Source organism: Cotesia glomerata, linkage group LG10 (genome assembly GCF_020080835.1).
Source record: "Cotesia glomerata isolate CgM1 linkage group LG10, MPM_Cglom_v2.3, whole genome shotgun sequence".
NCBI classification, from domain to species: domain Eukaryota; kingdom Metazoa; phylum Arthropoda; class Insecta; order Hymenoptera; family Braconidae; genus Cotesia; species Cotesia glomerata.
The window spans coordinates 9,764,297-9,787,108 of NC_058167.1; the positions used below are offsets into that span (position 1 = coordinate 9,764,297).

General features: G+C 29.7%; 1 protein-coding gene across 2 annotated transcripts; it reads right to left on the reverse strand.

Moving 5' to 3' along the window:
* Positions 1-548: 548 nt before the first annotated feature.
* Positions 549-22,221, reverse strand: LOC123272409 (cyclin-dependent kinase 5 activator 1). 2 transcript variants are annotated; one of them, XM_044739154.1, is made up of 4 exons: positions 20,780-22,221; positions 18,844-19,086; positions 2,222-2,518; positions 549-648 (listed from the first exon to the last, which is right to left on the reverse strand). In XM_044739154.1, the coding sequence occupies exons 1-4, from the start codon at positions 21,206-21,208 to the stop codon at positions 553-555; spliced, it is 1,065 nt and encodes a 354-aa protein (XP_044595089.1). In that variant the 5' UTR covers positions 21,209-22,221; the 3' UTR covers positions 549-552. The 2 variants fall into 2 exon arrangements, with proteins under 2 accessions (XP_044595089.1, XP_044595090.1); XM_044739155.1 differs by having other exon boundaries at positions 2,160-2,518.
* Positions 22,222-22,812: the final 591 nt, after the last annotated feature.

Consider the following 22,812-nt stretch of genomic DNA (forward strand, 5'->3'; position numbering starts at 1 on the left):
AGCTCCCACCGGTACTCGGTAATCTCCTCGGAGCTCGGACGTTTCAGGTCCCAGATGTCGTCGGGAGAGAGATAGTTGGTTCCCCACCTCGAAGTCGAGGTCTCGACGCTCCGGTACTTCCTCAAGTCAGGGTGAGGCTTCTTGAAGAGCGGGGAGACGTCGGGAGGACAAGGTGGCGCCTGTTGGTCGCAAGTGCAGACCAGTCCTTTGAAGACACTCTCCAGAGGCGCGGAATCGACCGCGTCGAGGTCCTCGATTGTGTACGAAATGGCGTCCTCGCGCTTCTTACCACAATCCGGACAGCGTCCTGACAACCCGGCACTGCTTCTGCGGCGCTGCAACACTGGGCGCTCGGGAGGCTGGAGGAAGAGGTGGTGGCGCTGCTGGGCTGATGTTGAGGCTCCTGAGGTGGACGGGACCGGCGGTGACGACGACGGAGTCAGCGACACGTCAGGCCGCGTACGCGACTCCTCCTCGAACTGCGGGATGTCAGATGGGCTCGAAATGGCTGTCGTTTCTGGTGATCCGGCCCAACAGTTCTCTGTAGCTTTGTCAAGCTGCCTTGGTTGGAACCGCGACTCCGGAGACGACGAGACTTCGCTCGAGACCCCCACCAGTAAGACTCCCGCGTTCTCCGGTTCCGCAGGCCTGGAACATATTATTGTTATTATTGTTGTTATTCGTTGGTTATTATTCCCTGTTAGGACTCCCAGGAAAATTTTTTACAGCGAAAATATATGTTAGAATATCTAAAGTATGTTTAATTTTAAGTAAATATAATATTTACTTAAACTAATAGAAATTTCTTGGTTTAAGAATTTTTCTTTTTGATTTAAAATTGTTTTCGTAAAATTATACGATATTTTTAATAAATTTCAATTATAGTTAAAATATTTACAATATAAACGAAAGTCGGCCAAAAGTTATCTATTGAAAATAATTTTTTTTTCATATTTTATCTAATGTTTAAATATTTATACTAGTTTGATAAATACTTATGAATAATTAATAAATTATTATTTATTAAATAAAACTTATACTAACAATTAATTAACACTTTTTTGCAGATGATAAATATTTTTTTTTAAGTTAGTAAAAATTTATTTGGAGCCTTAAATAAAAAGTCAATTTCAAAATTTTATTTAGATACTTTTTATAACGCCCTAACTTTGATAGTAAAAAAAAATCCAATTAATTAGATAAATTAATACACAGAAAAAAAGATTTCTTGACTGGAGAATAAAATTCTTGGCTCAAGAAAATTTTTGGGTGCCTGAAGGAAGACCGAAGCTGTATTGGACAGAGTAAAAATTTTTCTTGAAATTTTATTCTTGGTGGAAGTAATTTTTCTTAATTCAAATTATTATAAAAACTTGATACAATAAATTTTTATCACCTTGAGAAAATTTTTCTCTTGAATATTTGATACCCATTTTATATTATTTTAGCGTGAAATTATACATATTGAATGAAAGAAAATGATTCAATATTATTTGATCTTCCCATTTGACATGTTTGTCAATAAAAATATTAATGAAAATTTATTATCGAGATATTTAATTTTTTGGAGCAAGAGAAAAATTTTCTCAAGACAAGAAAATTTACTTCTGTCAAGAACTTAATTTTTTGGAGCAAGAGAAAAATTTCTCAAAACAAGAAAATTTTCTTGATCTAAATAAATTGTCTTGGATCAAGATACGTATTTCTTGAAGCAAGAGAATTAATTTTGTTGGGATAAGTGAAATTTCTTGTGTCAAAAAAAAATTTTTTTTTCGCCCAAGAAAATAATTAGCAAGAAAAATATTTTCTTGGTTCAAGTGAACCATTTTTTCTGTGTAGTTTTTTCATAAAAATAATATTTTATGTCATTTATTATATGACAAATAAAATAAATAATGATGTATTAAAAATTGTTTGTTTAATTTAATTATCTAAATTATTAAACAAAATATTAACTATCAATAAATATTTTTTAATTGTTAATAAATTCTTCTATCATATTCCAACATATATTTTTGATAAAAATTTTTTTTCATGGAGTGCATTTCAGTTTAAAATAATTTTAAATTTAATTCTACGACAATGAAAATTAAATAATTATAATGACAATGATACTCTAATTCTACTTCGTACAAACAAGTAGAGGCGTCGCTACGTACACGACGTTTTGATTTTATAGACCCATGTTCAGTGACGGACGCCTCCAGGGGGTGTCATATACCTTGAGCTCGGTGAAGATTTCCGTGAAGAATCCGGGCTCGCTGTTGATACGTAGCATCTTGGTGCTCAGTCGGTTAACAATCAGCAGGCACCGGTCCCAGAACTTGTCTTTGCTGTCCTCCACCAGGAACGGCTTCAGGGGGTAGCTGATCTCGTTCCCCATGTAGCTGTAGCTCAAGTACAGACACGTTAGGACGGTCGCCTGCAGCTCGCGCTCGGACGCCTCCTCTCCGTCCACCAGCTCGCGAACCAGCATGTATACAAACACCACGTTCGCCGGGTTTATAAACGCGACGTCCTGAAAAAAATTTTATTTATTATTAAATCATCTTTTGACGAACTATTAATTAAAATTAAAATACTTTATCTTTGGCTTTATGGATTCGGCTGCCCCAATTGCATGCTGCTCATTAATTAAAATTACCGCAATCATGCGGTATGAGAGAGACTAGTTTTAATTATAATATCTATTCATTAGCAAGCACTTCTCTTAAGCCGGATGCTTAAATAATATAAATGTTCATGACGTCATTTATACAGCGTACATCGAGAAAATAAAATTATAATATTCATCGCTTTTTATATTAATTAAACTTTAATTTTTAATAAAATTATTCAAAATAAAATCAATTAATATTTTTATGGTTATAATTACTATGTTAGATTTTAACTAACTAAAGAGTAAATATTACGGCTGCTAAATATCAAAACACAGTAACTGATATTTTTAAAATTAAAAAAAAATTCTTCTTATAACAAAAAATATTATTTATACTTTGATAACATATTTTTAAAATTCTAATAGAAAAAAAATGATTTAATAATGTGTTTTTATAAACTAGTAACCTTGCAGTCACTAATATGTGACTTCCGTGACTTTTAAACTATAAATAAATAAAATTTTGCATTATTAAATAATGACTTTTGTTAAATTGCACTGTAATTTTTTAACTATTGACTTTTCTAAAGATATAAGCTCATCCTGATGTTAGACTCATCGAGACTTTTTATTTGAGTACCCACAAGATTTTTTTATATATTTTATATATTTCACAAATATCATATATATAAAATATATGAAAAATTTCATGTGGGTACTCAAACAAAAAGTCTCGATGAGTGTAACATCGCAATAAGCTTATATCTTTAAAAATATCAATAATTAAGAAATGATGTTGTATCTTGTCACCTAATGATGTTATTGAAGATATAAGCTTATCTTGATGTTACACTCATCGAGACCTTTCATTTCAGTACCCACATGATTTTCTTTATATATTTCATATATTTTATGTATATGATATTTATGAAATATATAAAATATATAAAAAATTAATGTGGGTACTCAAATGAAAGGTCTCGATGAGTGTAATGTCGGGATGAGCTTATATCTTTAAAAATGTCAATAGTTCACAAGATACAAGGTCGTTTTTTAATTATGTTAAATTGCACTATACTTTCTTAACTATTGACATTTTTAAAGATATAAGCTCATCCCGATGTTACACTCATGAAGAGCTTTCATTTGAGTACCCACATGCATTTTGATATATATATATATATATATATATATATATATATATATATATATATATATATATATATATAAATATATGAAAAAATTGATGTGGGTACTCAAATGAAAGGTCTTGATGAGTATAACATCAGAATGAGCTTATATCTTCAAAAATACCAATAGTTTACAAGTTATTCGTTAAAATGCCCTGTACTTTTTTAACTATTAACATTTTTACAGATATAAGCTCATCTCGATGTTACACTCATCAAGAGCTGTCATTTGAGTACCTAAATGCATTTTCATATATTCATATATATAAATATGTAAAATATATGAAAAATTGATGTGGGTACTCAAATGAAAGGTCTTGATGAGTATAACATCAGAATGAGCTTATATCTTCAAAAATACCAATAGTTTACAAGTTATTCGTTAAAATGCCCTGTACTTTTTTAACTATTAACATTTTTACAGATATAAGCTCATCTCGATGTTACACTCATCAAGAGCTATCATTTGAGTACCTAAATGCATTTTCATATATTTTTCATATATTCATATATATAAATATATAAAATATATGAAAAATTGATGTGGGTACTCAAATGAAAGGTCTCGATGAGTGTAACATCGGAATGAGCTTATATCTTTAAAAATGTCAATATTTTACAAGATACAAGGTCATTTCTAAACTATGTATCTAGATATAAAGCATTTTCGAATGAAGCCTAAGTACTTATCATAATAAATTGACTATCGGTGAGAATGATATGAAACCTTGAAAAGGCATAAATTCAAATCAAGACTTTTGCAATGACACTAAATTTCTCTAAAAAAGAACGATTTTATCATATGACTATCCTGAACACGAAATTTTTCTTATTTTCTTAATAATATAGATGATTGTTTTAAAAACTGTCAAAATTTTATTGCAATAATTTACTAAAAATTTTTTATTTAATTTATTAAGTTATTTTTTCAATTTTTATTATCAATCAATCATTTTTTTTTTTTTTAATTTTCAATTCTCTTTTTCTTATAAAAAAGTAGTTTATTACATTTTGATCTAATCTACAATTCTAAATTAAAAAAAAAAAAATTGTGAACCGAGAAAATAATTTTTCAGTCTTGAGTCAAGCAAAAAAAAATAAAAAATTATAAAATTCTTCATGATATTGGCTAAAGATTTCCTATTTTCAATCAAGTTAATTTTTTTATGATTGAAGATAAATAAAAAAAAAAAAAATTCCATCGACGTTCACCGACTTTCATCTCATTTATTGATGGCGTTTGCCAGCTTAATTTAGTCGAAATTATTAACATTAGCATGAGCATTAACCTGAGCTACGGGCAGATAGGAACCAACCAGGCATGTCTGTTTGATAAAAACCGGTTGATCCTTGTAAAGATAGTAATAGCTGGTGCAGTAGCAATATACTTAAACGTACACGCTGTCATTAGTGAATTGGAGTGTACCGCTCGATTTAGACCGTGCATGACAACGAGTAGACCGTGAAGCTGCTCCAGTGTAGTGTCATTGTTGTTGCTTTGTCGTAGGTATATTGTATATTGCATATTGTATATTGTGTCGCATGCTCAAGCTGAATATTCCTGGCAAGGGTATTGAGAGATTGCGAGAGCATTGGCTGGTAGGTAAACATACGCCACCAGCGCACACCTCAACATCATTGTTCTTTGAGTGTACGTGAAATGATGGCAGCGAGCTCCGAGCCGTGTACGTGCACCAGGATCGATGCCCTCGATATAATATCGCCTCCACTAAACCTTACCTCGAAACCGTTCCTATTATTCTCACTCATGCATTTATGAGATGCATACCTTACACGTTATCGAGGAACGTTGTTTACCGATAACTTCAGGTGTTTCAATATTAGATCCAGGTCTAGTAATTTTATAATTATTTATTGATGATTGGTATTTCGATTAATATTTAGCGGTTAGGGTCAATTTCGTCGATTCGATTCATTAATTATAATGCTAGATTTGAAGGTTGATTTTTTTTAATTCAAGTAAATAATTTGGGAAGTTTTTTAAAGCTTAATAGCACAAATAAATTATGAATTATAAATATTTTAAGACTATACATTGGAAAAAAATTAACTTGAATTAAAAAAGATATTAAGAGGAACGAAGACTATAAATTTTTGAATCCAGTAGAATTTTTTTGGTAAATATTTACAAGTGGGGTCAACCATTTTAATTTTCATTTTTTTGAACGAAATTTCTATTTGATTTTATTGATATATTTTTTTTTTGAAAAATACATAAAAAATTGAACATTTGAAAAAAAAAAAGTTGATTATTACAATTTTAACAAATTTTCAAAAAAATTTATAAATTTTTTAAAAAATTGTGATGAATATCACAACTTGATGAATATTAAAGTTTTTTTTTTAATTGTTCGTTTTTTTATGTACAGTAGCGCTGAAAAGTATTTATTTATTTTTATTTATTTATTTATTTATTTACTTCCCAAAAAGATAGATATACAAAAATCGTACATATAAATCCTAAAGAGGAAACACAATGTTCCCTGTGCATAGGTTCGGGAAGAGTTAATAGGCATAAGGTAAAAGCCCCAATAGATGATCACGTACCAGTATATGACCACTCCATGTATTTGTATATCTATATTCACAAATATAGGTATACAAATACATGGAATGATCATATACTGGTACATGATCATATATTGGGGCTTTTATCTTATATGGTTAATTTATCATATGTGCCTATTTAACAAAATATACTTAGTATTGAAAAATTTGTACGTTATTTATAATAGAAAAATATAAAGCGAAAACATAGAATAGCACCAGAAACGTGCAAGTTTTGTAAAAGTTATAATTATTATTCTTCATACGATTAAATACTATTATTACGACTAGCGCAAGTGACATATCTTTTATTCGGTTGCTAGTTGTTTCTGACTGGACGTCAACCATATTTTAATATAATTTTTAGTTTTTTTAGTAAATGTATGTGTATTCTTTATTTCATTCGGTAGCTTATTAAAATATTTAATTGCAGTATACAGTGGACTGCTTTGAAATTTAGTCTTCGTTATTTTAGGTCCTTGGATTATTTTGACAAATATATTTAATGGTTTAATTAAAAATAAATATGAAACTTACACGGAAAAAAGAAAACTCCAAAAATTACAGTATAAAATGTAAAATCGGTCCCGTCGTAATCAAAACTAGAAAAATTACAGTTTGAAATAACATTTTTTTAAATTCAATTTTATAGCTTAATATTCAGAGCTTGCAATGTAAATATTACATTCTACAATGTGATTATTATAAAATCTGTAATAATTAAAATCTGAAACTGTAATTTTTCCAGTTTTCATCACGAAGCGCCACGTTGCATTATATACTGTAATTTTTCGAGCTTTCTTTGTTCTGTGTAATAATCATTTATTTATTTTTTTAACAGCTTTTGAATAATCTACAGAATAGTGTCAAAGTGATCCTTGTTCGTAACAAAAGAAAGTTTAATTTTTAAAATATTAGGACAATGGTGGCTCCAAAAAGTATTTTGACATTGTTAAAAAAAACTAACGCATAACGTTGTAAAAATACTTTTGAGCGCTACTGTACCTTTCAAAAAAAGATAAAATAGAAATTTTATCCAAAAACATGAGAGCCAAAATTTTTTTCCAACTTTTAAAGGCAAGAAAGCTATCGAAATCTTAATTTTTTTCTTTCACGATATTTTTTATTATTAATGCGCCGTAAAAATAAGCAGAATAAAAATAAATTAGAAATGTTAATTTTTCATCTAGTTATTGCCCAAAACAGGGTTGACCCCACTTGTAAATAATTTTAAAAATTTTTCTCTTGCATTTAATTTAATTTTTTTTTTTCAGTGTAAAAATTTTGAAACGAAATAGTTAATAATTAAAAGGTACAAAAAAAGTAAAATAATAACTTTTAAAAATGATAATTTAAAAAATTTACTAAAATTCAAACCATCCAAAGAATTTCATCGTGAAATTATATTACGAACAGAATTATTTATGTATTTCTTCTAAGAATTCCATTTCCTTTATAATATTTTCCGTTTCTAAACGTCAGTTTATCGGGCATGAGAATACTTGAAGTTTTTCATGTAAATTTATTAAACCCCAAGAATTCCAGATTAATTTAACTAAAAATTTATTCCCTTTTAAATTCTTTCAAGTTCCTTCAAATTATTAACTATAAAAAAAATATCTGTGTCAAGTAATCCAATTTCGCGGCTTTCTCTCAAATAATTTTTACAAGACTAAATAAAACATATACACTTAATATTTATTTATTTATTTACTTAATATTTGAAAAAGACCTAACAGCCAAGGGCCAGTAATAAGGTCACTTAATTTTACATCTGATATATAAATTATAAATTTTTGCATTATTATTTGATTGCCATGTTTTATTAAAGTGCCTAATATAATTTTGATAATAGTATATTGTGTGACTAGGGATGAAACAAAACGATTTCAGACCAGAGTGAAGTTGCCTGCCCGAGCGAAGCGAGGGCTGGCATCACTCGGTCTGAAATCGTGTTTCATCCCGCGTCACACATTATATTTTTCATATAAGTTGCATTAAAAATGCTAGTTTCAATGTCTGGAGCCAACCAGAACTAGATAGTTTCAGACGAACAGCGAAAATACCATTTTATTATGAAACTTATAATAAAATAGAAAGTAATGGTTTATTTTTTACCAAACATTATTCGTAAATTGACAAGTTTTCTTTTATCATTCTTATTTATGCTTAATAACAGAGTTATAATATGTCAGTACAGTTAACGGTTAGAATGACAATTATAAAGGTATAAAATAAACAAACAATTGATAGGATTGAAAATAAAGCTGCAACTTCACCTCGCGGACAGAAAATCGTCATTTTCTGTCCGCCGGGAAGAAATAATTGATACCTGCCCGGCACAGTCGCATTGGTCTGAAATTGTCTAGTTTCGGTTGGCTCAACAGGCATTGAAACTCACATTTTCAATGCAGGTTATATGAAAAATATTTATTTCTGCCCTCCGGCGGGAAAGTGGCAACTTTCTGGCCGCTGCGCTAAACAAAGTTGCCACATTCCGGCTACGTCGAGCAGAAAAATAGTATACATACCTTGGCCAGTAAATCCGAACAAAAACAGTTTCACTGTAAAAAAAGTCGCGCCAAGTCCACGTTCATAAGACTATTAGGAAAAAAAATTTTTTTTTTTCTACACAAAAATATACAAAATAAAAAAATTAAAAAATCCAAGTAACCGATATGATTGTTTATGATTTTCGGAAATTAAAAAAAATTTTATTGTAAATTTAAAAATAAAAAAAAAAATTTTAGAACGTATTTAGTGTGCGTGGTTGCAAAATATTTTACTTTTAATGAAATTCGTAAAATCTATTTACTAGGACTTTAAAAAAATTGAAATACACAATGACGCACACCAAGTACGTTCTAAAATTTTTTTTTTAATTTTTAAATTTACAATAAAATTTTTTTTAATTTCCGAAAATCATAAACAATCATATCGGTTACTTGGATTTTTTAATTTTTTTATTTTGTATCTTTTTGTAAAGAAAAAAAATTTTTTTCCTAATAGTCTTATGAACGTGGACTTGGCGCGACTTTTTACAGTGAAACTGTTTTGTTCGGATTTTAGTATTTTTTGTAATTATAATGAAAAATTACAATTGATAACAACTTAAATCTCGTGTTGACTGCATTTTTTACTGCAAACTATCCCCTTGAAGCTACGGTTTATGTAGATGTAATTCCAGTGCACCCTGGCGGCCATAGATGCAGGCTATGAATCACTTTTTTTTACTGTAGTTGCGTGTCTATAGGAAGGATTACTACACATTTTTATTTTATCTAGTCTGTGGCGCTGATATTTCCCATCGAAAAAAAGTCAGGATCGAAATTTCTGGGCTTACTATAGTTTGTGCTGATAAAATTTAATAATTTTAAGTGAATTAAGTGTTATAATTGATTATAATTAATTAATATCAGTAAAATAAAGTATAAATTACTTTTATAATATATCATTTTGGAAAAAGGAGAACCATATAATTAAATAAAATTTTGCAACCTCGAAATACCGTTCTGCTTACAGTAAACACAGTCGGTAGTCTGGCGCTCCGTTTACAACGGGATTTTTGAACGGAACTTGGCGCCAGATTCTACCGAATCTGTGGATAAGAAAGCCTCAGATCACATGTTTGTCAACCTCGGCTTCGCCTCGGCCAACAATTACATGTGATCTGAGACTTTTCTTATTTTACTGGCCTAGGTATGTAATATACTATTTCTCATTTCCAAACAATTTTTTCTTTACTTTTTACAATGACAATATCAGCAATCTAGTTGATGTAGGCAATAAATAAAGCTTTTTTTAAATACTCAATAAACTCCTGACACTAATACGCTGGCGTAAAATCTATGTCAGTTTACAAGTAGCTTTTTATGATGCTCTATCATTCTCGCCCACGCATTTGAGCGTTAATAAGTAAGTCTATAATAACAATAACGTGTAAAAGCACGATTCGATGGTCACCGGCACTTCTGACCACCATTATCATAAAAATAATCATAATCATAACAATGATGCTAATGATGATGATAGCTATTTTTTCTTTCACGCTATACGGTCGTCGACACTATGACGTTTTTTCTCGCTGGCAAACCCAGCCCTTAAGCAGCTACTTTTATCAATAATAATAATAATAACAATAATATCAACAACAATGTTAATATTCATAAAGAGGACAAGCATCGGCTTAAACTCACCCAGCGAATTCCGATATAGAAAAATCTAGCAAAAATATAAATATAACGCAGACTTAGACTTGGACTATGACTATATGTACTGTATACATATTATACCGAGTATGGAGTTGAAATAATACATAAAAGAGGGTATAGCTCCGATCAATATGGGGTGACTGACCTTTTTACTGCAGCTCTTAAGTATTTCGCAATCATTGTTCACTTGCTCTTTCAGAAATATTTTTTTGATTTTTTTATCCGTTCGAATTTAAGTGAAAAGTGTCTGGGTGAAGAATCGATATTGACACGTGTTTTATATTAGAGAATAATTTTATTTTGTAGGAAAAAAACAAATGGAACAAATTTAAAATCCGGTTGATGATAATTAGATTAAATGATTTACGTTGAAAGTGGAGTATTCTGCACGTTTTTTTTTTAAAGCTCCGCAAGGTCATTGGCAGTGTCACGTTGAGTTTGTAAATATAATTATGAGATTTTATAATTTTACTGATCAAATTTTTTTAAGTATATTGATGGAGTTAAATTTTTATAATTTTAATCTATATTATTAAGAGAATAAGAAAAATTTTGTGGCCAGTGTATTTATATGATAAAATGGGTTTTTATCGTTAAATTTGGTATCGTTTAGAAAAGTTTTGACCCGGAGTTGTGCCTTTTCAAGGTTTCATATCATTCTTACCGATAGTCAATTCATTATGATAAGTATTTAGGCTGCATTCGAAAATGCTTTATCTCTGGATACATAATTAAGAAATGACCTTGTATCTTGTAAACTATTGACATTTTTAAAAATATAAGCTCATCCCGATGTTACATTTATCGAGACCTTTCATTTGAGTACCCACATCAATTTTTCATATATATATATATATAAATACTCAACTGAAAGCTCTTAATGAGTGTAACATCGGAATGAATTTATATCTTTAAAAATGTCAATAGTTAAGGAAGTACAGTGTAATTTAACATAATTAAGAAACGACCTTGTATCTTGTGAACTATTGACATTCTTAAAGATATACGCTCATCCCGATGTTACATTTATCGAGACCTTTCGTTCGAGTACCCACACGGAAAAAAGTAAACTGTAATAAATAACAGTCGATTTATAATAAGTAATGATCAACTGCTAAAAATTACCATTTCAAATAGTAAAATCATGATTTTACTATTCACTTTATAATATTTACCATTTAAACGTTACAATTTACTCTTTAAATGGAAGAAAATACTATTTCAAACAGTAATATTCGCTATGTAAATATCTAAAATGTTAAAGTATAATAATTAATAATTCAGACTTTGATATTTATCATTTGGTACCCAAAAAATGATCTTATGATATGTAAAAAGTATAAAATAAAGTTAGTAAATTTCTAATACAAGCAACGTCAATATTTACAAAGTAAAATGGTAAATTTTAAACGCAACACTAAAAATCAAACTGTAATTATTGACTTGCTTGGACTGGTAAAATGTATATTTTAAAAGTATAATTTTTACTGTTTCAAATGTTAAATTCTCCCAGAGTGCGACCCCCTTCTCTTTCATCTGAGTTCCTCTTCTCCTCATAATATGGACTACATATTGAAATGGCAATTTTTACTGTTTGAAACTGTAATTTTTTAAGATGAAAGAGTCGTTATTTACTATAGTGACAGCTACTAATCACTTATTTTGGATAGTAAATTATAAATAGTGGCTTTTATACTTTCTACATTAAGTTCTGTAATATTTATATTTTTGCCACCCCGATGTCCGCTTTACTGTTTGAAACTATAAAAATTAACCGGAATCCGAGTAAATATTACAGTTTACTTTTTTCCGTCCACATCAATTTTTCATATATTTATATATATATTATAAATATGTATACATGAAAAATATATCAAAATGCATGTGGGTACTCAAATGAAAGCTTTTGATGAGTGTAACATCGGGATTAGCTTATATCTTTAAAAATGTCAATAGTTAAGAAAGTACAGTACAATTTAACATAATTCAGAAACGACCTTGTATCTTGTGAACTATTGACATTCTTAAAGATATAAGCTCATCCCGATGTTACATTTATTGAGACCTTTCATTTGAGTACCTACATCAATTTTTCATATATTTATATATATTACATATATGTATATATGAAAATGCATGTGGGTACTCAAATGAAAGCTCTTAATGAGTATAACATCGGTATGAGCTTATATCTTTAAACACGTCAATAGTTAAAAAAGTACAGTGCAATTTAACAAAAATCATTATTTATGAAGCAAAATTTTATTTATTTATAGTTTACAAGTCACGACAGTCGCATAGTGACTGCAAGGTTGCTAGTTTTAATTATAATTCTGGCTTACGGATGAGAGATACAGAAAATTTTATAGAGATCTTTTTTAAAGAGTATTTAATTTTTTATAAAAAAAGACATAATTTTTTCGACTTTTATAAATTTCAATATTTAACCCAGAGATTTGAGTTTTAGTTTTTTAGTAAATCGGTCTAGTAATCTTTTTGATTGAGGATGATATCTTTAACTTTTGACCTCGAATTTTGACGAAGGTATAGAAGATACCGCAAAATTGAAAAGAACCTTTTTTGTAGAGAATTTTATTGTAAAAGTTCTCTTATAAATTTTCCGTATCTTTAATATTTACTCCAATATTTGAACAAAAAGTATTACAGGATAAATTAATTTTTGCTTTTTCTTTAAATTCAAAACACATCTATCAAAGTTTTCCGGACGAAAAGATTTTTCATACCCAGAAGCACTTTTTTAACCTATCGGAACATTTTTCCATAAATTTACCCGTTCGAACCCGACTTTTTCTCAACCGACCTCTATAAATTTCCTTGTTTCTACCTCAAGATTCACACATTTCACAAATATCCTTCTCCATCATAAATTCCGGCATTATCACACCCAATATCGTGGATTTTTTCTCGCCTTTGGCGATCTTTCAAGCTCCCAAGCTTCGATCGCTGAAAATTTCCATATCCTCAGTCTCCTTTTGTTTCACTCCCCTTGCAAGTGATTATAAATTCTAATCGCAATTTAACGGGCGGATGACTCAGCTTCTGAATAAAAACCTCCAATTTGGGCGCGTCTAATTGCTCGGGGGTAAACGTTCGTGTTCTGCTGATGGCAAATATATGTTAACTGTATACATTGGCCTCGTGCCCAATCCATAAATATACGTGACTAGGTAAAAGGTCAGGTGTATCGGAACAAACATATCCTCACACATTATGATTATTATTTCTATCCGTTACTTTTTTTAGACAATAAACATTTAAGGAAATTTCTATTTATGAAAAATCTTTAAGATCAGATTGATGCACTGATAGAATAATTTACTAACTATTAATTAATTTATTTATTTATTCAAAAACAATTTATTTAATTATTTATTAAATGTCACTAATTAATTTTTTTTAATTAAATAAAAATAAAATATTGATGTAATTTTTTAAAAATATTTTCTGGAAAAATTTATGATAATTTTAAAAATTTTTAACGAATAATTATTTTTTTATTTAAAAAAAAAAAAAAACAAAATAATAAAGAATTCACTCCGCAAAATTTCTTTATTATTAATAAGAAATAAAATCTTTTTCAAAGTAATTTTTACTTTAAAGAAATCTAATTAATTAAAAATCCACTTCGTAAATTTTTAATGGATTTCATAGAAATCTATGCATTGGTCCTTGCATCGGAATTCACGCGGAATTTTGTCATTTTATCTCTTATTTAATCGAGTAAGGCTCAAAATTGGCATTGGCTCAAAAGTTTATATATTTATGTATGTATGTAATACAACGCGGCTTGTGGACACGAAAGCGTCTACAATTCTCAACGAATTTAGATGAAACTTGGTACACATATTCTTTGGATAATAAACTTAAATGAGTTCGAAGATGAGCGAAATCCGTCAATAAGTTTAGAAATGGTAGCTCTTCAAAATGATCAAAATAGTGAAAATCACGTTTACGGTGACTTTATTGATGTATAACTTTTAATTGAAAAGAGACGGCTAATTTTTGATAAATTCATGTGGAAGCTTATTAAATTAGCTCTAATTTGATGTAAATAACATTGAAATTTTGACCATTTTTAGTTATTTTATTAGAGTTAAGAGTTCTATTATATCATTTTCAGGTAATGTGTAGTACAAGCGACTTATGAATGTTATTCTATCGATAATTCTCAACAGATCCTAATGAAATTGAGTTTACAAATTCCTTGGACAATTAGCTTGCATGAGTCATAAAATGAGCGAAATTATTTCATTAGTTCAGAAGTAGTAGCTCTTCAAAATGGTCAAAATAGTAAAAATTACGTTTTCGGTGACTTTGTTGATGTATTTCTTTTGATAGAAAAAAGATAGCTAATTTTTAATAAATTCATGTGAAAGCTCATGAAATTATCTCTAATTTGACGTGCATAGAAAAAAAATGTTCTTGAATCAAGTATATAATTTTGAAAAACTATGAAATATTTTGATACTAAATATTTTTGATTTGAGTAGAAAAACTCTTGATTTAAGGAAATTTTAAGGAAATTGATTCAAGAATTTTTCGTCTTGATTCAAGACAATTACCCTCTTCAAAATTATATTCTTGGTTCAAGAATTTTTCTCTTAAATCAAGTTAATTTTTTTTTCTGTGTACATAACGTTAACTTTTTGAGAATTATTAGTTATTTTATCGAAGTTAAGAGTTTAATTGAACCATTCTCTAACCAGATTCTAACGGAAGTCGGAACTGTGCTCAAAAGTATTTTAACAACATTATGCGTTAGTTTTTTTCAACAATGTAAAAATACTTTGGAGCCACCATTTTCCTAATTTAAAAAAAATTAAACATTCTTTTGTTACGAACAAGGACCACTTTGACACAATTCTGTAGATTGTTCAAAAGCTGTTTAAAAAATAAATAAATTATTATTGTGTTTCATATTTATTTTAAATTAAACCATTAAATATATTTGTCAAAATACTTTTGAGCGCTACACAGTAAAAAATTTTGCGTCAATGCGTCAAAAAATTTTGTGTTAAAAATTTTTATGTTCAATATTTAACACTTTTCTGTGTTAATTTAACACAATAAATGTCAAATTTACAGATAAAAGTGTTAAATATTTAACACAAAAATTTTTTGACGCATTAACGCAAAATTTTTTTGCTGTGTTCTGTATTTCTCGGACAATTTTTTCTTCTGATATAATCAATAATTATTAATTAAACTCGTTTATAGAAATTTAAGGTGTCAGAATTAATTGTTATTTTTGTAAATGTTGAGAACTTATACAAATATATAAGAAAAACATGAAAATAGTTTTTTTCCCAGTTGATTGTACTTTTTTTTTTTTTAAATCTACTTTCCATCTCGGCTGTTGCCAAATGGGCTTTTTTTTACAGTGTAAGAATTAATAAAATATGTGGAACATCAATCTAATGACAAAAATCACTGCTCTAATAAAATAACCTCCCCATAAATCGGAAAGCAACAGAATCGTAAGCAAAAACCGGGAAATGAAAAGCTAAATCTAGGGCTCAGCAAGAAACTAAATATCTTTGGAAAGGAAATAGAAGCCGGGAAGAACATTGTCGAGGGGTAGAAAATTTTCAGCAACGTTGCCTGTACAAGTATCCATATATGTCGACCCTCGTAGGTGTTTGTACACAATACCCCATGACTAGAGTTATCGTCACCCTCGGCACGTGACCCTCTTTCTGGCATTGCTTTGGAGCCACCCTTGTCTCGTATTCACTCCACCCCGCCAGAAACTAAATAAAACTACACCCACATCATTCTAACGCTATGTAGCTCACGACTCTTTTTGGTTCTAGTTACAGTTACACGCATGAAAAATTCCTCGAGCTGTTCGACAGTAATTAAAAAACAATCCTCAGCCTCTAATTATTTTCATTTTTCATTTTCCATCAGCCCACTCGCAAGATTCCTTTATTCTACCTTTATTTATTTATATTTTTGAGTCGCTAAGCTCCGCTGATGATGATAACAATAATGATAAAACAATAAAGACCCAGATAGTCAGTTTATCGGAAAAAGTATTATTTTTAGATCGAAAGGAGCGTTACTGGGGTTTTATATTCATTTCTCATGAGTTAAATCCTCGAGCGAGTTTTAAGCTTCCATTTCGAATTCGATCTTAAATAAATAAACAACTCCGGGATGAAATTTTCAATTTTCTCCGATCGAATAATCTGAATTTCTATTGACTTATTAAAATACTTTTTTTAGCTGACATTTAAATGTTAATATGAATTAATTTAATATACAATGCGTGTTTTTTTTTATTTTTAAATATTACCTCGTCAATTTTTCATCAAGCTCATTGATTTTTGGCTTAATTAAAACTTTAGAATTAATTGAATATTTTATTTCATAACTCGGCTCGTCTATTTTTAAGAGGGAGGTAGAGAGAGGGTTGATTTAATTTCCTTCAACTGGACGTGGAAAAAATAAAATAAAATTATGCAGCACGGAAGCCTGTTTGATATTTTATCCGAAGTCGTAGATTCTCAAGGGTGTTATTCTATTCCAATGTATTCCTTCATTACTCTGTCGTAATATCGTGTTACAGTGTCTTCATGAACATTTTTATTTTGTTTTATTTTATTTTAAGGGGCTGTATGCACTTAAAAGTCAGAAAAAAAACGATTTTTTGGTTATTTTTATTAAAGTTTTTTAATTTAATTAATTTTAAAATTGATTTATAACTATTAATTGTAAATTTAAACTTTAATAATACGTTCTTGCTTTTTTTTTTATTTTAATAATAATTTTTGTAATATTTTTGTTTTTTTTTGAGAGGTAACTTGCAATGAACTAGATATCTTTAGTTTGAATTGTTAAAAAATTCCAAATTTTCATAGAATTTAAAAAATACTTTAAAAATTTCCATTAGAAAAATTTAATTAAAAAAAAACTGATTTTTTTTTTTTTTTTATTTGAAGTGTATATGGGTGATTCACTGTAAGGATGTTTTTTTTTTGCTGTCCCAAGCATTTTTTTATTAGAAAAATTGTTATTTTGTTACTAAAAAAAATTTATTATGAAAGTAAAAAAACATTTCTATTTGGAGCATTGAAAACTAAAATGAAATAAATTTTGGTTTTTTTGCTATAAATTCGTAAACCACCGAAATAACAGTCCCCTGGGCTGTCCCATTCCCAAAATTAAAACTTTAGGATTAAATTTTAAGTTATTCGTTCATAATATATAATTTGGTCCATAATGTTTATAAACTTAATTAGTTAACTAACAATCTTCTTCAATAAAAAGTACCGAAAATTAATTTGTTTCATTAAATTCATTAAACCAAAGTTTGTCCCAGGCATTTTAAGAACAGTCCCCTGCCAGAAGTTCAAAGCAAAAAAAAAAAATCAAGCGTGTTATTTTACCTTTTGTAAGGTTTATAAGGATCTAACTAGCCTTGAGTTAATAACCATAGGGCTGTTAGCGCTTTATCGTCATTTTATTTAGTGTCAAAGCACCGTTTGTGCTGAAAATATGTGTCTGGGCCACTTCAAAACTCAGTCCCCTGGTAACTATTTTTATTTATAATTTATTTATAAAATTGGATCCATAAGTCTTAATATTATTCTAATTAATGTAAACATTCATTGAGAACTTGAAAAGTTGAATGCATTGAAATAGTTTGCTTGATTTTTCTCAATTTGATAAAAAAAAAAAACAGTCTCCTGTCATGTTATATGGCAAAAGATACACAAATATCAAAAAAGCAAAAATTAAATCAGCTTTTTATTTATTATGATTAAGCTGATAGTTTTGTAGCCCTTGATAATTTTTTTTCTAATAAAATCAAAAATAATTTGGTCGGAAAATTTTTTACAGATTTAAGGCGTCCTTACAGAGAATCATATCATTTTTTACAGTTTTCATTACACTAAAAAAAAATATCTTAATTGAAAAAAAAAAATTAAGAAAAATACTAATTTTGATAATTTTCAATCAAGCTAAAAAATTCTCAAAATAAAAATTTGCTTAAACAATCTTTAAGTTAAAGAATTTTTCTGCTTAACTTAATTAAAGGTCAGCAATCTTTTCTCAACAATATTCTTAGTTCAAGAATTTTTAATTTAAATCAAGTGAACTTTGTTTATCATCTTAGGTCGTAAAAGTTTTAAACTAAGGAAATAAATATTGTCATTCTTCTCAATAATTGAAAGCTTGACACTTATTGTGCAATTGTCCTTATTTATAAAGTAAAGCCTTGTATTGGATTGATAAAAAAGGAACAAACCTGCCATCCTTGAAGCAGCAAACTCCTGTCGACAGTTCTGAGCCACATGACAGCGTCCCCAGCCTGGAAATCCCTCAACCTTGTGCATTTCCCGTGCAAGTAAACTCCGAGACACCTCAACAGCTCGGAAGTAGAGGCCTGGATCACGGTTTTCCTTGGCCCTGCCGGTTGAGGTCGCTCCGATATTTTCTCACACTTTAAATTGTGCGTCGTGTGATTGTTGTTCGACGCTGGTGCTTTTGTCTGCAAATCAATATCGTCAATTTAACAAATAGTAGAATAGAACAAGTAGGCCGAGACATTCAATGGTTTTATTTGATTGTCGATATAAGGGAGTAAGACCTTGAACAACTCTGTCAATTTACATGTATTATACAATACATGTACTTGGACTTTGTCACGTGGACGGAAATGCATAGATATAGATATTGATACAGATAGCGAGCTTTCAGTGTCATAAATTGCATTCACTGGGAATTTTTAATCAAAATTGTTCAATTATAGTATTTGTTGGTTTTTACTGAATCAATAAATTTCATCGGGAAGTTCGGTGCATACATGTCTTCGTCTGTGTCTGCAGCCAGCCGGCGGATAATAACACGCTCCCCAGAGGCTGGAAGCTCGAAGCTTGCGCCGATTCGCCCAAACAAACTCAATGCGAATCATAACATTGATTTACATACGAGATATGAGAATTTAATTGCTCGCTCGTCTTCTGCTCCAGACTTTCATTTAAATTAACTAATGTTTGCTATTTCTGAGGGTCATTCGTTACTTACAATCATGAAACACTCGCTATTTATCCAGAAATTTTTACTCTAAATTTTAATGTCAAATGTAAAGAGATGGGTCAATTTATTTAACAATTGTGAGAAATGTCGTTTTATGGCCTCTAAAAATAGCCCTTCAAACTATCGATTTTGGAATTTCTAAAACTACCCATAACATTTATTATTTCTACCCTTGATAGTATACTGACAAAAATGATAGTTATTTAGAAGTACTATCCCCAACTTTTAGTGATTAATTATTCTATTTATTTACCGGATATTAATGCTCAGTTTATTTCTCTATATAGACAAATATTTCAATGAAATTCAGAATTTATCATTAAATACTTATAAATATAAATAATAAATTAATTTTTATCTGAAGAAATAAACAAAATAATTGTTTAATAAAATTAGCAGACATTTGATCATTATTTTGTTCAAAAAATAAATTATTATTTTAATAATTTGAATTAATTATTTCTTTAAATAAAATAAATAATAAATTAATTTTTATTTGAAGAAATAAACAAAATAATTGTTTAATAAAATTAGCAGACATTTTATCATTATTTTGCTTAAAAAGTAAATTATTATTTTAAAAATTTGAATTAATTCCTTAAAATTTTTTTTAGAATTTGTTTTTTAAAAACTGTCGGATTTTTTTGTCCATGTTTAAAATTTTTAATAAAATTATTTAAAAAAATAAACAAAATAATTGTTTAATAAAATTAGCAGACATTTGATCATTATTTTGTTTAAAAAATAAATTATTATTTTAAAAATTTGAATTATTTCTTCAAATAACTTAAAATAAATAATAAATATATTTTTATTTGAAAAAATGAACAAAATAATTGTTTAATAAAATTAGCAGACATTCGATCATTATTTTGTTTAAAAAATAAATTATTATTTTAAAAATTTGAATTAATTTCTTAAAATTTTTTTTAGAATTATTTTTTTTTTAAATTGTCAGATTTTTTTAAAAATCCATGTTTGAAATTTTTAATAAAATTATCTAAAAAAATAAAAAAAATAATTGTTTCACTAAAATTAGCACTCTATCATCTTTTATTTTTATTAAAAAAAATTACAAATATTTTTTTAAAAATTTTATCAATTTTTTTCTTAAAAAATATTTTTTTAAAAATTATTATACCAACCTGAGGCGTCTGAATATTTTTGTTCTTATCAACAATGGGAATATTATCCAGCGGCTGTCTAAAAGTGATATTCTTGTTCTTATTATTATCAAGTTTCTTCTTATTATTATTAGTAGTGCTAAACCGTCTCCAGGACAACGCATTAATAAACAACGAGTGTTTCTTCAAATTTTTCTCCAGAGCATTTTTTTCCGAAATGATCCTCGCGCTGTCGTTGTTCAAATTAATATTATTATTCTGAAGCGAAGTGTTGTTCCCAGGAGCAGGAGCGACGGCCGCGACATTTTTATTCTCCCTGTTTTTGGCATTGTTGAGCTGCTCATAATTAAAATTATTGAGAGTAAAATCATTGGCATGCTGGCTGCCGATTGGCGGATAGACCGAGGAGTTCCTCCGCTCTTTGGGACTGAAAGACAGGACGGTGCCCATGGTGAGGTTGTTGGGCTCGCTGGTCTGGTGGAGAAGCTGGTGCTGATTAATCTGAGCAGAGCTGTGGCTTTTGGTGAGAGTCAACCCGGTAGTTGTCTGCGTGATCACAGTTTCCGAGGGATTGGCGTAGTGAACTTGCAGTGGCTGTTCCTGGATCTGGACCTGGACCTGGACCAAGGGCTGGATTTGCTCCTGGGACTGGATCCTCACTTGGGTCTGTTGAGGCGGCGGAGGCGGAGGTGGCGGCCGCGGAGGACTCGGAGTCGTGATTCGCGGGGGTGGTGGAGGCGCTCGCGGAATAGAGACCTCCCTTACGGGTCCCGTCAGCGGGGTCGCATCCCCTGGCTCAATGGCCTCCTCCACGACGGGACCCACAACTTCGCTCAACCTACCTCCCAGCCTGATGCCTTCGAGTACTTTTTTTTTCACTATTTTTTAGTTAAAAAAAATAATTACTAAATTATTATTTTATTTTATTTTGTTTTATTCTGTCAACTGTTAACTGATAACTGACACTAGCCTTACTGCAATCAGATCCTCGGTACGCACCCTCACAGCAGAAAACTCCGCGACTAATATGGCGGTCGATCAATACATAAACTCGGCGCGCGTTCGCTACCAAAAATTGTTATGATAGTTTTTTTTTACAAGACTAAGTTAAATTTTTTATTAATTTTATTTATATTAATATTGTTATTTTATTATTAAAAAGTAAATTTTTTATAGTAATTAATTGCTATTAAAGATGAAAAATTGTAGAATGTTTTAGTCACTGCACATTGATTAGTCACTTAATCGAAGAGCGAAATGTTTTTAATATAAATAAAAATCACTGATGATCACAAGGGTGATTTGTTTTTTTTTTTTTTTTTTTATCAAAAAACAAAGCTGTTGTGTCTTGAGCTTACGGCGATGGTCAGAGAGAAGTGAGCCCTCGGGTTAGAGATGGACGTCCCTTTCCGTCAAGAGCATCACCCCGTATCATCTTGCCGCCGACGTCGACGTCTACGTCGTGGGACGCATGTACGCGATAACACTACCGGACGCCCCTCAACTTGCGCGCGCACTCGTTCGATAAACGCCAGAGTATAAGAAAAGAGGGTTGAGTTTTAGGGTTTGATTTGAATTTTAGGGATTGATAATTTGAAATTTTTTTTTGGGGTTTTTTAAATTTGGTTGGGAGTTTTAGAAATTTGGAGAGTTGGTGGAAAAAAGGGGAATTTTGGGTGGAAATTTTAGGGGAGGTTTTGCAGATTGCTTTTTTGGGGAGGAAAATTGGTGGTTGCGGTCACTTGAGGTCATGAGGGTGCTGGAGAGGACTGAGTGCGTAGGAGAGGTCTTGTGATGGGAGATGTGTCTATCAAGGGGATAATGAGGAAGTATTAGGAGGCTTGCTGGTTTTAAGAGGGTTGATAGCTTTTCGATGAAGTTCGTTGGCTGAATTTTTTAGTTTTTTTTTATGGATATATTTAAATTATTATTATTATTATTTTAAGTTAAAAAAAATAATAATAATTATAGTAATGATAACTTTGAAAACTTTTATATCATTTATATTATTATTTCCTAAAAATTTATCTCTAGTAACTTTTTTGTTTTATACA

Bases quoted from the DNA above. Each gene is read 5' to 3' on its own strand.
- LOC123272409 (XM_044739154.1), bottom strand. From the start codon at position 21,208: ATGGGCACCGTCCTGTCTTTCAGTCCCAAAGAGCGGAGGAACTCCTCG. The intron at 2,519-18,843 runs GTTTGTTCCTTT...AATTTTTTTCAG, and splicing joins TGCTGCTTCAAGGATGGCAG to GACGTCGCGTTTATAAACCC. The intron at 649-2,221 runs GTATATGACACC...AATATGTTCCAG, and splicing joins AAATCTTCACCGAGCTCAAG to GCCTGCGGAACCGGAGAACG.